General features: G+C 43.0%; 1 protein-coding gene across 1 annotated transcript; it reads left to right on the forward strand.

Moving 5' to 3' along the window:
• The first annotated feature begins 40 nt into the window (after positions 1 to 40).
• On the forward strand, positions 41 to 14,174 carry LOC136755270 (low-density lipoprotein receptor-related protein 4). Its single transcript, XM_066711738.1, has 25 exons — positions 41 to 227; positions 568 to 741; positions 1,082 to 1,294; positions 1,770 to 1,943; positions 2,226 to 2,438; positions 2,861 to 3,097; positions 3,193 to 3,412; positions 3,570 to 3,739; positions 4,222 to 4,437; positions 4,800 to 5,029; positions 5,186 to 5,315; positions 5,745 to 5,932; positions 6,126 to 6,312; positions 6,942 to 7,154; positions 7,607 to 7,790; positions 7,885 to 8,086; positions 8,277 to 8,441; positions 8,661 to 8,861; positions 8,966 to 9,515; positions 9,901 to 10,023; positions 11,285 to 11,392; positions 11,769 to 12,005; positions 12,906 to 13,308; positions 13,792 to 13,927; positions 14,089 to 14,174. Exons 1-25 carry the CDS (start codon positions 41 to 43, stop codon positions 14,113 to 14,115), a joined length of 5,088 nt encoding a protein of 1,695 aa, XP_066567835.1. The 3' UTR covers positions 14,116 to 14,174.
• Positions 14,175 to 14,642: the final 468 nt, after the last annotated feature.

Here is a 14,642-nt window from a genome sequence, read left to right on the forward strand (position 1 = left end):
CTGGGCAGGTCTGCAAATCTTGAGTGTCCTGAAGAAAAAGATGTACTCTTTAAAAGGGAAGTGGGAGGTGAGAGGAGCAACGGTAGCCGCTCATGAACCCTACCTGGTATCCCTGCTGGACCACGTTCTGACCCTGTGGGACCGCAGACAAACCAAGAGCCTCACCACCGTGGAGCTGGAGAGTGGGATCATTGGGGTGGTTGCTTCAGCCAGGGATATGGAACAAGGTCAGCAGAGCTTGTGTATGCTTTCCTGTCAGTCTAGGATTCCCAATTTTGCCATTTTGCAGTTAGGCATTACCATTCGGTTAATTTAGTTTTCTGGACCATTATTGACCATTCTCTAACTTCCTTCAAGAACCGCAGTAATTCAATAAGTCTAGGGCTATGTTGCTTATGTTCCCTTAAAATAGATTCTGCCCCTGATGAGCTTCAGCTATGATAAGTCTTTGCAATATGGTTACTTTCCAGATAATTGAATAAACTTCCTTAGGTACTTAATTACATGTTTTTTACATTCACATTGCAATTTGTATTGTCCTTCTATAAATCTTCATCAATTGCCCAGTCCTAAAGGTTACGAAAGACCAACTTGCTCCGACACTGGCTCGCGTTTGCCCGAGGACATTTGAGGCCTGCAGAGACGGTAGGGACTGTATCCACTTTGACCACCTGTGTGATGGACAGAAGGACTGTGCTGATGGCTCCGATGAAGAGAACTGTCCAAGATGCTTCAGTCCAGGTCACTTTTCTGTAGTTTCCAAACATCAGCTTTGTTTTGCCTCTGTATGGAAACTTGCAACTTTTATTTGTGATTTGGAAAGGCGTTACTGCAGCTCCATAAATTGGCCCTATAGTTTCTAACCCTGTTTTTGCCCAACTTGGTTTTCTATAAACCCAGAGGGACTTTAAGATTTAAACTACAACATGATAGATAATGGTCATGGATTGAATTTTTTTCCTAAAAACAAAAAAAACAAAGTTTGTTCAGCTATGAAGTAAAACCGCTACTACAATCCAGTTCCCTACATCAGATTTCTGTATTCTACACAACATTTTGAATCCTGTTTGTTTTAATTTAGACAACTTTCAGTGCACCAATGGTTCCTGCATTGAGAAGAATCTGGTTTGTGATGGCATAAAGCACTGTCCCGATGGCATAGACGAGACCAACTGTGCTCCGAAAATTAAAGATTGCACCTTCCGCTGTGACAATGGGACCAAATGCTTCATTCGTCGTGTTCAGTGTGACGGTGTAAAAGACTGTGTGGATGGAACGGATGAAGAAAAGTGCTGTGAGTTTATACACATTTACAGAGCATGAAGGATTGGCAAATAGTTTCCAGCTTGGCTGATGCATTTTGTTTGCAAGTGTGCACCTGATTATTTCTTTGACATGGTGATAATTGCTTGAATCCATGTTCAAAGTAAGGAACTGTTTGAGTGGCTGTTTATCAATAGGATCTCCAGCTGTCTGTATACTCCACTATAAGAGGTTTTCTCATTTAATAACATTAAGTGTATGAAAGAATCAGTCTCCTTTTCATTGTACTAGGACATTCTTTTAAATCTTGTTCTTGACCTTATATACTAAGGATGGCTGTTTTATTTTGGCAGAACCCAATTCTGCTTTGATCCTAAATCGTTAGTGACCAGCCTTTGCGAAGCATCTTTTGATTTTAAACCATCCGAAGGAAAAAAAAAAAAGCATAATTAGAATGGCTCCTTCAACATGCAGTCAATTGTTTCCAACATGCGCTCTCCTTTTAGATATGAATGCTGGTAAATTCAGACCTGGAGCTCCTGCCATTCAATGTCAGAGGATGTCAGTGGCATGCTGGGACCAGTTAGGCTGTGTTCGTTATGATCACATCTGTGATGGTGAGAGAGACTGTGTTGATGGCTCGGATGAAGATGACTGTCCACGACGCTGTACTGATCCAGGTATTTGGGGGATCACTACTTTTCCCTTCAATAGATCTAAGGGTCAGTTTGCTCCTTTAGGGAACGCATGGAAAGAGTGCAATAGGCAAAAGTCTGTTACAATTAGTCAGCCATTCCCAAACAAAATGTATTGATGTCTTATGCTCTGTACATTCTAGAAAGTGCCATTTTATTTATTCTCCTGCAAAATCATTTTACTTTTATTTTAGTCATTTTATAGATCAGCAGTTCTGCTTTACCAATGTGTGTCGGATTCCAGTTGAATGTGTTCTTTCCTGTCAGACAACTTTGAGTGCAATGATGGCACCTGCATCGAGAGGCTGTTGGTTTGCGATGGAAAGCCGCAGTGTGCCGACCACTCGGATGAAGACCGCTGTCAAAAGCCGGTGATGGACTGCGTTAACCCCTGTGACAGTGGCACTTCCTGCTTCGCATCCAGCTCCCGTTGTGATGGAAGAAAGGACTGCAGGGATGGGGCAGATGAAGATGGCTGCCGTGAGTCAGCCATCACCAAATTTACACAGCGGACCTAATGTCCCTCTCCTGAGACAGTTACTGTGTTGCCAATTACAAATAACTCTCAAGCACCTTCTCTGCACCTTATACCCAGAAGCACCCACTCAACCCAGGCCAGAGCAGAAGTGAAGTTTAGTAGATTCCATTCTCTTATGTTAAAAGCAAACAATTGTAGATGTATATGTAGTTCTATTTTTTTTGGTTACATAGGAACTATTTTACTCCATTTATTCCGAATGCATCTGATCAGTGCAGGAGAAAATGATCAAAAATATGGTAATTGCAATCTAAGCATTTCAAACCTATTCCCCCAGCTCCTAGGGGAAAAGTGAACATTTTAAAACGGGAAGAAACTGATTTTAAATCACTGAAACATCCTTTGCTTTATTCCTGTTCACTAGCTTCAAAAGACAAGACCACTATCCCTCCTACAACTCCTGCTGCTACTACTACTACTACTACTGCTACTACTACTATTACACCAGACATTCCTGTTCAAACTGTGACATGTCCTAGCACGTCCGTGCCCTGCCGAGAGGGATCGCAGTGTATTACGAAAGACCAGCTGTGCAACGGGAAGAGGGATTGCCCCGATGGTTTTGATGAGGATTCTTGCCCCAAGAAATGTGAAGATCCAGGTAGATCTCTCATGAACAACTATTTGATCATATTACAACGGTATTGGTGAACCAACATCTCAAGGAGCTCATTGCTTAGTCTTTTATTTCTTCAGAGACCTTCCTGTGTAAGGATGGCCTGAAGTGCATTAAGAAGGCCCTGGTTTGTGATGGAGAGCCACAATGTCCAGATGGCTCGGATGAAACGACCTGCCTGGTGACTGCCAGTGCCTGTAGACTGCGCTGTGACTACAACACTAAGTGCATCTCTGAGGCCGCCTACTGTGATGGTAAAGCAGACTGCAGAGATGGAGCAGATGAGAGAAATTGCAGTGAGTATAGATTAATCTAAATTTTTAATGGGCCAGTGTTGAAGCAAATGCATGAGTTTCTTCAATGATGTGCTTACAATGGAGTTGTAATGGGAAGGGAGTTACCTAGTTTTATTATTCTCTACCCCATCCCACCAGCTGTTTAGTAGGTCTGAGTGAAGGTCTTGCGTTCTTCCTTCAGGTTCTCCAAACGGTCCTCTGGTGTGTGGCCTGGGGTTTAAGATGTGTAGGGATGGCAAGGAATGTATTCTGTACCGTCACCTGTGTGATGGAGAAGAAGACTGCAAGGATGGCTCTGATGAAGACAGCTGCTCAAAGAAATGCGAGACCGGTAATGGATGTTTGTATTTCTAATATTTAGATTGCTTCTCAGCAGGTAACTTCCATAAGGGCTCTTTATGCAATACATAAAATACTAGTCTTACTTAATGCTTATTTCCTGCAACATGTGAAGATCACTATGCTTTTTGTGGATATCTGCTGATTGGGTGACAAATCCTTTACCAGACACAGTAGTTCAAGACAAGACCTCCTAACCATACATTCTTATGCTGTTTTGAATCTTAAACCCTTAGATGCTACTGGTGGAGAATTTGGCTATGCACTTGTTTTGAGTAGAAGGAACTCAAATTATGCCAACCATTGTGAGCTAGCTCCCTTGGTTACCAGTCTGGACCATGAGTAGTAGACCATCTGGTTGTAAAACTTTAAACTCTTGGTGGATGCCAACGATTTTTAGACCATCAATGTTTGTGGACTTAAACTTCATACCTTTGACTAGTTCTGAATTTTCCTTCAAACCCTTTGTTACAGGGTTCTTCCAGTGCGCCCACGGGAAGAAATGCATTGAAGAGAAGCTGGTCTGCGACGACATACCACACTGCCAGGATGACTCGGATGAGAAGAACTGCTGGAAGCCCACGGAGATCTGCGCTTTCCGCTGTGACAACAATACCAATTGCTTCCCAGAGAAATTCCGCTGCGATGGAGATTTTGACTGCTTGGACCACACTGACGAGATGGACTGCGGTGAGTTGACTAGACTGGGGTAACTTGTCGAAAGCACTTTCTTCTCCAGGTTTAGTCGGGACATTTCAAAAACTATGTACAACTGCATTTTACCACCTGTTTCACTAGATTTTGTGCATTACCAACTGGATTTCCTCTATAAGTAATAATACTTTGGAAATTGGCAGTGCCCACAACTTTCACACTTCTACCAAGTTTGTATTCTTGATTTTAATGAGGAACCCTAACTCCCATAGCCTAGGAGAGGTTTTATCGCATAAGACCAGTATGACGTGCTATGTGTTACCCTCTTCTGTGAACTCTCTTCAGTGGCTTAGAATTGAACTTCTCCGGTATGAGATCTGCCTTTGCTATTCTTGCAGCCGTGGAAGAGTGCGCCAGCTCGGAGTTCCAGTGCAGCAGTGGGCAATGCATCTCTCTGAGCCTGCGCTGTGATGGGGACGCTGACTGCCGGGATCACTCGGATGAAAAGAACTGCTCCAAGCCCCCCCACTGCCCCACAGAGACGAGATGTCCAGGGAGCCATGAGTGCCTATTGGAAGAGTGGATCTGTGACGGGGACGTGGACTGCAAGGACGGCTCGGACGAGAAGGTGAGCGCTCCCAGACAAACAACTGTCTAAATGAAATGTCGTCAAACATGAATTACATTAGGATTCCTTTTATAGTCTTCTGCAGCTGTTTGATAACTTCCTAAAATCTTGCTTCCCAGAGTTCATTCCTACTAATAGGACTAAAACTTGTTTCAGGGTTGCCAATCGACAGCAGTTGAATGCAGTGAGCTCCAGTGGCCGTGCAAGTCTAAAAAGCAGTGCATCCCCGAATACTGGAGGTGTGATGGAGAGAGAGACTGCTATGATGACAGTGACGAGGCTGGGTGTGAGTGTCACATCCTCAATTATGTAATGGCTTCTTCCTGAATGGAACTACAATTAATTCCAGACACAACTTTCTAAAATGGTTTTGCCAAATCTGATGTCATCTAATGTTTTATCTTTGTTTTATGTGAACAATGAATGATGGAGACAATCAAATGTTGGTTTTGTAAACCTATAATATAGCATCTTTAATGTATACACAGGGAGTTGTTTATTACAATTTCATGTCATACCTCACCAAGAGCAGTATAGAGTGAATCAAGAAGTACATATAAATACATGATCAGTTTGGTATTTTGTTAAGTAGCTTATTGGTTGATGTGCAGTCCTGAGGTACATTTTAAAAGCAATCTTAAACGATGCTGCTCAGTTGTTGCGAACAGGAGAAAGGAACAGGCCTGGTCAAGTTCTCATGGCTGTGTGTTGACAGGTGGCTCACTGAAATGTCCAGACCACCAATTCCAGTGTGGCAGTGGTGAGTGCATGAAAACCAGCCTTGTGTGCAATGGGATCTCAAACTGCCCTGATGGCTCTGATGAAGGTGGAAACTGCACCACTGTCCACTGCTCCAGTTCAGCCCAGTGCTCCCAGATTTGCTACAGCACACCCAGAGGCCTGGTAAGCCCCAGACTACACTGTATACATTAACGTTTTTTGTTGACAGTGCAGGTTTTGGTAATATAAGGATGCACAGAAATGAAAATAACTTTGTATCTCAGTGCAGTGTTTGAGGTCTCTGTCATAATGTGCATTCTGTAGAAATATCTTGTGCACAAAATGAACTAGTATTTATTTTTCCTTCCCACTCCAGAAATGTGCCTGTGAGGTGGGCTTTAAACTTGCAGAAGATGGCCTCTACTGCGAGGATATCAATGAATGTAAAGAGATCAGTCCCAGTATCTGTAGCCATAAGTGTGTCAACACCAAGGGGTCATTCACCTGCCAGTGTTACCCTGGATATCTGCTGGATCCCAATGGTCGAAGCTGCAAAGCCATTGGTAAGAAGTATGTAGAAATGGGTGGAATTAATGGTAGATAGTTGTAAGTGAGAAATATAGATAAAATGCTGCAATGTCCCTTTTAAAAGACATTTGGGATGCATGTTAAGGTAAGGGTAGGTATCGGGTTCCTTATTTCTGTGAGAGAATCCTCTTAGAGGTCTTGCTCCTGAAATGTAAATAAAATGGGAGGAAATTGGGAAGTCCATTTTCTATGAATTAAGACTGAAATCCCTACATAGCAGTTGCAGGAAAGTGTTTTTGCATGCAATGATTGAGTGATATTGGCAGGCTCCTTTGCCCAGGTCTTAAAGCAGTTTTATGTCTCATGTGAGTCCAGAAAAGTCTTCCCTTCTGGACACCACTCCACATGAATCCTGCATGTAATAGATTAGTCTTTGGTGTAACACTAGTACTGATTAACAGCATACTCAGATATGAGGATCCAGGCTTGTTTGCAGGGTTGCACACATTTTAGCGTATTTGAATTTTACACGGGCATTTCTCCCTCCATGGTCTCTAACTTGCCCAGGTTAAACCATTAATCACAACAGCTGTGGATTAATTTTAATCTGTTCAGTCTTTCGCCGCTAAACATGCATCGAATTACAGTATAAGTTCCTTGGCAGGTGAGCCCTTTCTGCTAGCGTCCATCCAGTATGAGCTGCTTCAGTATGGCTTGCGCAGTTCCAGCATCGATGTCCTCTTCTCCACTGGCAAAAAGCTAGTCTTTTCCCTGGACTACGATTGGTTGGAACAGAAGTTGTTCTGGGTGAGCCTGGATGCCGAGACCATAAAATGGACATCACTGGATCAGAAACAGAAGGGGACGGTAGTGAAAGGTCAGTGAAAGGGAACGCAATCGACCGCAAAACTGACGTGTGTAAATCGAAATCTGTCTAGGCCTTCTAGGTCTAGGTTTTCCCTGGTGCCATAAATGTGTAGTAGCTCAGTGATAGTCCCCAGATCAGCCAGGTTTTGTAATTGGTCTGCTTTTCTGCCTCTTCAGAACTGTTTCTACTAGAGCCAGCAAGTTTAAAGCTCAAATTGATCAAAATCTGTTAAGTTCCTTAAATGCCTTATGGTGATGCTGCATTCTAAGGTACTTGCCAATTACAAACCATTTTCACTGGGTTTAAGATATGCACTTGATTAGAGATGCCCTGTATGTTTAATCGCTTTGAGGCTCAGAGAGGAGGGAGTTCAGTTGGTCTTGTTCTTGAAAGCACATCCACATGCATCGAAAAGGTACGTTTTCCTGTGGGTTCAAATTCTTTCCATCTTTTTCTTGCAGGTATCAAGTCTGACTGTATTGCAGTGGACTGGGTGGGGAGGAATCTGTACTGGACTGATGGAGTGGCAGGTCAGATTCTGGCCATCAGGATGAACACCACTTCAACGAAATTCCGAAACTACACCGTTGTCCTGGATGAGGATTTGGAGCAGCCACGTGCTCTCGTACTTCAGCCTCAGAGAGGGTAAGAATCGGTTCTCCTGGGGAATAAGGGCATATGGTTAACTTCTGGGGTCAGGCCAGGTACAAGGTTTTGCTCTTGTACTCCCATCCTCCAGGATGATGTTCTGGTCAGAGATTGGCAGTAAGCCTCAGATTGAGCGTGCAGGAATGGATGGCTCTGATAGGAAGGTCATCATCACCAAGAGGATCAGCTGGCCCATCAGTCTGACTCTCGATTCACTCGGCTCCAGAATCTTCTGGACAGACGAGAAGCTGAAATGTATTGGCTCGGCTAAACTGGATGGCACGGACATTAAGGTACCATACGGGTTTGAGAGTTGTCTAGATGAACTCCCTCATCCAGGATTTGCTTTTGTTCCCTTTTGAGCAAGAACTGATGTTCCTAAATTGATTTAAACTATTGGGGGAGGGGGATAACCTCACTACACCTTCATGCAGTAATTGAGCAAGGGAATTGTTTTACAAACTTTTTTTTTTTCAAATGTAGCTCCTTCAGCTACGGGAAACTCCCAGCCCATTCTCCGTGGCAGTGTTTAATGATATGGTGTACTGGACAGACACGAAAAGGAGGGTGATTCAAAAAGCCAACAAAGATACAGGCAAAAACAGAACCGTTCTAATCAAGAGACTCGGGCAGCCTTTTGGATTGAAAGTGAGTTTTGCTTTAATGAGTGAGTTTTTGTTTTAATTCAAATTCATTACAAGTGGCCACTGACTATAAAATAAACCCCATTAGGGTACAGATTGTAATGTGGGTGAAAGTTTTGAATTTGATCTAGGCCAAAGAATTGTCGGTACCAAAGACCAGAGCAGCTTATTTTTGGCTCCTCAGTATCTCCTCCATACTGATCTTTAACATTCATGCATTTAGATCATGCATGAGAATCTCCAGGGCAAGTTTCCTAACCCCTGCAAAAGCCTGGGCTGCTCCCACATCTGCCTGCTGGGGCCACGGGAGCAGGCGGCGTGCCGGTGTCCGATCGGGCTGCTGCTGTCTGAGGATGGGGTCAGCTGTGTCACAGCATCAGAGACTGCCTTTCTCTTCCTGCTCTCAGCCTCTGCAGTTACACAGGTAGGCCTCTACTGCCACTACTACCAACTTCTAGACTACTTTGAATTCCCCTAGCTTCCTCCTCTCCTTTTTCAGGGCATTGAAATAGTGTTTTTTCCCCTCAGATTTACTTGAAGAATATGCACACCTCTGTCAGCCAGAAGACCTGGCCAGAGCACAAAGCTCTGTCCACCTCTAACCTGAATGTCATGACTGCTTTGGACTACGTGGTGAAGGACCAGATCTTGTACCTGGCGAACGCCGACCAAGGCTTTGTGGGCCAGTACAAAGTGAAGGAGTCTGAGCTGGTGCTACGCAGCAAAGTGTTGCAGCTGCAAGGGGATGCTGTGACCGCCCTGGCAGTGGACTGGCTGACCAACAACCTGTACTGGAGCAGCAGTCGGCAGGCCCTGCTCAGGGTGACCTCGGCCACTGGGGCTTACACCACTGTCCTCTTTGCAGACAACCTGGAGGGGCCCAGCTCCATTGCCCTGCACCCCCCCTCGGGAAATATGTGCTTTGCTGATGTGGGGAAGGAAGGCAGGAAGAGCCTGCCCCAGATCGAGTGTGCGTACATGGACGGGCAGAACAGGAGGGTGCTGTGGAGGAAAGCTGTGATGCCCACTTCCCTGACTTTCAGTGACCAAGGCACAGAGCTCTTCTGGGCAGATATTGGTAAGCTGTCAGTCATTTCCTGTCAGACCTATTCATTTTGTTTTAGTGACCTTTTCATTTGCATTTACCATAGGCTTACTCTGCACCAGTCTCTCGTCATAATTTGACACACTGAGCAGCAGTGTGGAGTAGTTAGAGCTCTGGACTCCTGAGTTGGAGGGTGGGGGATACTGCTGTTGTACCCTTGAGCAAGGCACTGTACCTAGAATGCTCCAGTAAAAAATACAACTGTATAAATTGGTAATGGTATGTAACATGTTGCCCTGGATGAGGTTGTCTAAGACCCTAGTAGGTGCACTGCCTAGTGTGAGTAATTTGAGTATTTATTTAATAGATGCATATAAACAGTTGTTGAATCATGATTTTAAATGTATTCTTTCCACAGATTCTGGAGTCATTGGCTCAGTTGACATGGATGGATTGAAGTACAAAGCATATCAAACAGGGGGAGGTCTATTGACCTCATTCGCACGCAGTGACTATGTATTCTTCTGGACCACTTTCAATGGTGAGACCCATCCCTTATCCTGACCATTAAAGCCAGTGAAGACTGTAATAAAATCCCAGCTCAAGTTTAATGATGTAAACCAAGTGTGGTGAGGTGTGCAAGACCATAATTTTGTTAGCTGCCACAATCTGTTTAATAATGCAGAATCCCCTTAGTGGGTATAGACTGTGTCACCACCTTATTAGTAAGATAAGGGGACCCTGATTCAGGTCTTGAATGCATATCCCTGCCGATTTCCTTGCATAAATGAAAGCGCAAAGGAATGTACAGTTTGAATCAAATGTATGACTTGGAAGCAACCCCAAGTACGTTCAATATAGACCACCGTTTAAGAACTCGTAAGGCAATCTATTACATTTTAACTATTTTACATTAATAGGCAGTCCACCAAAAACTAGGGGAGTGACAGAACCACTGTGATTTTATAAACCTTAATGGAAAAACTACTAGTGTCGTCAATCAAAACAAAAAATAAAACGGGAACCTTAGAGTTCAAAATAAGTGAATCTATATCAGTGCTTGGACCATAACCAAATTCCAAACAAAAAAAACCCTGTGACCCTATCCTTGTCCAGGTGTTTGGAGGTGAGCTACCCCCAAGATACATACACACTTATTGAAAAGATAAATTGTTACTACACGAAACAGTCCAAGTTGTAATAAGATCTATAAAATCAATCATTAATGTTAAAAACAACAAACAGTGGTGGAGGGCACTTCATACAAACAGGTTAACAGCATCTCCACAAACAGGCTTCAGATCATTAAAATATTGTGATTTTAAAATTGTCAAACATTTAAAAATACTAAAACATCACAGAGGGAAAGAGGAGAGGTGTAACTGGTTTAAATTAATTCAGACACACCCGGGACACACCCAAGACCTACAGCAATCTAAGCGATGTGCTCTTTAACAGAGTTCATGGTTTTGACTTATAGACTGCTGCCTAATTACTCGCACCTGTTCAATCTCTCGATAGCGCTGTTAATGGTCTATCAAGAACACGTTTGGGTCACTTAATCGGTTTGTATTTTTGTAGCACTGGCTACAACAGGTTTCTATTGGCCTGTGTGATTTGTGAAGACAATCCTGTCAAAAACTGTTGTGAAATGAAATGGTTTTCACAGGAAATGTGCTTGCATGGACTTGAACATACTGTCAGGTTTATTCTGTTGAGTGCAGTTGCTGGTGTAATACTGTTACACTAGGCTCAATCAGATTTCATGTGTAACTTGAAATTTTTCCCCCTTCCTTTCTCAGATACCACTAAAATGTGGTACAGTGACGGGCAGCAACCCAGACAGCTGTGGTTTGAAGTGAAGACGACTGTCCTAAATCTGAAAGTTTACAGCAAATTCAGTCAGAATGGTAAACTCTGAATAACTCCTGAAGTTATGCTTTTTTAAGACTTGACACCATATCTATAACAACTAAAAGTTTGAGATTTAAAAATGTCCACAGTTTAACTAAACTGATTAGTAGTTCATTTATGAGCTCAGTTGGACCAGAAGAGAGACTCTCCATATGGCTTGGTTTAGAAAGCACTGCATTACAATTTTTAGAAAATAGCCTTCACTCCTGCAGTGTTTGCTCTGTTTGCTAAAATACCTCTTGCTGGACCTTATCAGACATTATTATTCAGAGCTACAGATTCCCTTCAGAGTGCTGGAGCTGTGTGATTACTCTGACTTGGCACCATTCCTGTGCAAGCCCAGTCTTGTTCACACTATCTTGCCCTTCCCAGGAAGCGGTGGTTGTGCAACCCAGAATGGCGGCTGCAGCCATCTCTGCCTGCCTTTCCCCGGAGGACAGACCTGTCGCTGTGCCCAAGACTATCGGCTCTCAAATGACACAGACTGTGTGAAGGACCTTCAGTGCCCCCCAGACACCAAGCCCTGCCGTGACGGCCGCAAGTGTCTCGCCAGTGCCAAGTGGTGCGACCGGCGGACAGACTGTCTGGATCATTCAGACGAAGCGAACTGTGAGTTTGATCTTGATTAGTATCTGTGGGTCTGATCTGACTACAGCTGTGGCAATTATTGACACCACAAAGAATGAGAAAATGAATCCCACCCCTTCTGAGTTTTATTTGTGTGTACATACAGAAGGATTTTATTATAGACTAAATGGCACATGAAACGTTACATGAAACGTCTGCTGAACTAAAGCTTATGAAAAGCAGTAAGGGCTCTTGCTCTTTCACTGATCTGCCAGTTTAATGGAGAGTTCAACAGGTGTGTGTGTAGGGGGAGGTGGGGCAGTTTTCCCCAATGCCCTGCACACAATTAATGTCAGGAAATGGCTCAGAAAATGGCATTTTAACTTCAATGTGAAGGGAATACTGTAAAATTAATATTAATTTCCTGGCTGCATTAGACATCTGATGTGTGAATGGCTAAGACTGTGTTTAGGGACACGCCTGGCTCACAAGAGCTGAGTGTAACCATGCTTTGAATGCGGACCATGGCCGTTCAGTGACGGGCAGGGAGGCGTCTGTTAAGCTGCTGTGTTAAGTGTGGGAAACTGCTCAGAGGGCGTGCCTGTGTTGAACCCTTGTTACCGCATTCGTACCCTTAAGAGGCGTTCTTGCGGACCAATATAGAAATCTACATCGAAAAGCTGTGTTGAGTTTCAGGGAGAAACTAAGCAAGCATAAATGAACCACAACGGGTTTTAATGTATGTTGGTCTCCCTGACAGCTGCTGTCAGATTGTTGCGGTCATGTGACATCCTCCTGTTCCAGAAGAACCAGATTTACAAGTTTTGGATGACACTGCAAAGTTTAAGTGCATTGACAATTTCTAGATTTTGTCTGGGATTAGTTCTTCTGCTTCTGCTTAGGTCTATTGTGAGCTCGTCTTCCTTGTTTTTCTTGATTCAGGTTCTTACATTACCAAGGTGATTTCAGGACAAAAGCCAAAAGGAGGGTCTCCTAAAAGCTCAAATCCTGTAGTCAAAGTAACAAAGAAGCCCCCTACGCCACCCACCTCCAGAGGGTCCGACATGCTGCCTTCCACCACGCAGATGGCAGACAATGAGATTTTGGTCCGAAAATTAGATGCACAGCCGTGTGATGATGAGCTGTGCAATAAGGTCGGGAAGTGCATCCTCGTCAATGACAAACCCAGCTGCGACTGCCTGCTGGGCTACAAAGGGGAGTTCTGTCAAGACAAGGTGTTCGAGTCCCTCAGAGTTCAAATGACTTTGGGCGTCATTGCCTTTTTGATGGGACTTGTAATATTCGCCGTGTTATTTGTTTTTCTTAGGAAGAGAGTGGCAAAAAGGTATCAATTTTTATTCTACTGGTTTAAATTTCTTTCCTTTATACTTTCATAGTTTTTGAAAGATCCCATCAAGTGCTTGGCATGGATCTGCTTTGTATTTTTGTCCATGTAATTCACCCCTTATATTAATATTTTATATATTCAAATGCCTCCAGATGTGTATCTAGTGGCATTGAGAAATTATTGTAAAACAAATTTTGGTAAGGGCTAAAATCCAATAACCTTAGACAATACTCTGATTTTCTTTTAATATTTGTGATGGATCTACCTCTTCAAGTTTAGCAAAACACAAGTAACCACTAGCATTCTATTTTCTAGATCTTTGCATCTGATTGTTTTAAATGTAAAGGGTGTGATCCTTGTTTATTTCTTAGCAGATGCCCATAGCCAGGGCCCCAAAATATTTCACACAAGAGTAGAGAGTACAATATCATTGATTTGAAATGAATTGAAGTCAAACTTGTTCTGAATCTTTTTGCCCAGGAAAGCTCAGGAGAAGGCTGGAGAAACTGCTCTGATGAACATTGAAAACACAGAGGAAGCATCTGGGCAGACCATTGAAAACAGTGAGGAAGCATCTGGGCAGACGTTCCCAAATGAAACTTATGATCCAGAGGAGGTAGCGCTTCTATAGTTTTTAATGTTCCTGTACTTGTACACACCCTGTACTGAGAATACTTTTGCATATGTCCTTATTTCTTATTGTAATTATAACCCTGGCTTTCTGTAATATGACGCAATGACTAAAGCCTTATGTATAATGGATTGTTTTCTTTACAGGAATTGGTTTCTCCACTGGAAAAGTAGACAAGCTTCTGTCACCAGGAATGTTGCATCTATTTATAATAAAGCATGACTTAAATGTATGTTTCCGGAATACTTCATTTTCAAATAGCTTTAACACTAAAATGAGACCTTTAACCAGCCAGACAAATGAATGGTTACTTTATTATGAATTGAGTTCAGTTGTGTACATAACATTATAGAAATGAATATGTAGTTAAGCTTTCGAAAGCAGTAGGCGCCTGGTTTTGGCAACAGGACCGGTTTGTCTGTTTTATGTGAAAAATCTCACCCATTGACATTCTGAAAACCTGAGAGCTATGGTACTTCCATATTGTGATTACGATCAGTACATAACTTGTGTGTTAATGTTAAAAGCAACACTGAATTGAAACTGATTTTACATTTTATAAATTGACTTGCCAAAGACCACTTCTTTTAAATGTTTTGCCATTGACTCCAGTTCATTTGTTTGCAAAGATCACTTTTAATGGTTTTGTTTAGAATCCTTTCAAATCTGTTCCTCTCGACCATAACTAAATGTGAAATCT

This window comes from Amia ocellicauda, chromosome 8 (assembly GCF_036373705.1).
Source record: "Amia ocellicauda isolate fAmiCal2 chromosome 8, fAmiCal2.hap1, whole genome shotgun sequence".
In the NCBI taxonomy this organism is placed as follows: domain Eukaryota; kingdom Metazoa; phylum Chordata; class Actinopteri; order Amiiformes; family Amiidae; genus Amia; species Amia ocellicauda.

What these genes read in the sequence shown, in the direction of transcription:
- LOC136755270 (XM_066711738.1), top strand. Translation starts at nt 41, where the DNA reads ATGTACTCTTTAAAAGGGAAGTGGGAGGTGAGAGGAGCAACGGTAGCC. An exon ending in CAAGAAATGTGAAGATCCAG is followed by an intron (nt 3,098 to 3,192) that starts GTAGATCTCTCA and finishes TTATTTCTTCAG; the next exon opens with AGACCTTCCTGTGTAAGGAT. An exon ending in TCATTCAGACGAAGCGAACT is followed by an intron (nt 12,006 to 12,905) that starts GTGAGTTTGATC and finishes TTCTTGATTCAG; the next exon opens with GTTCTTACATTACCAAGGTG.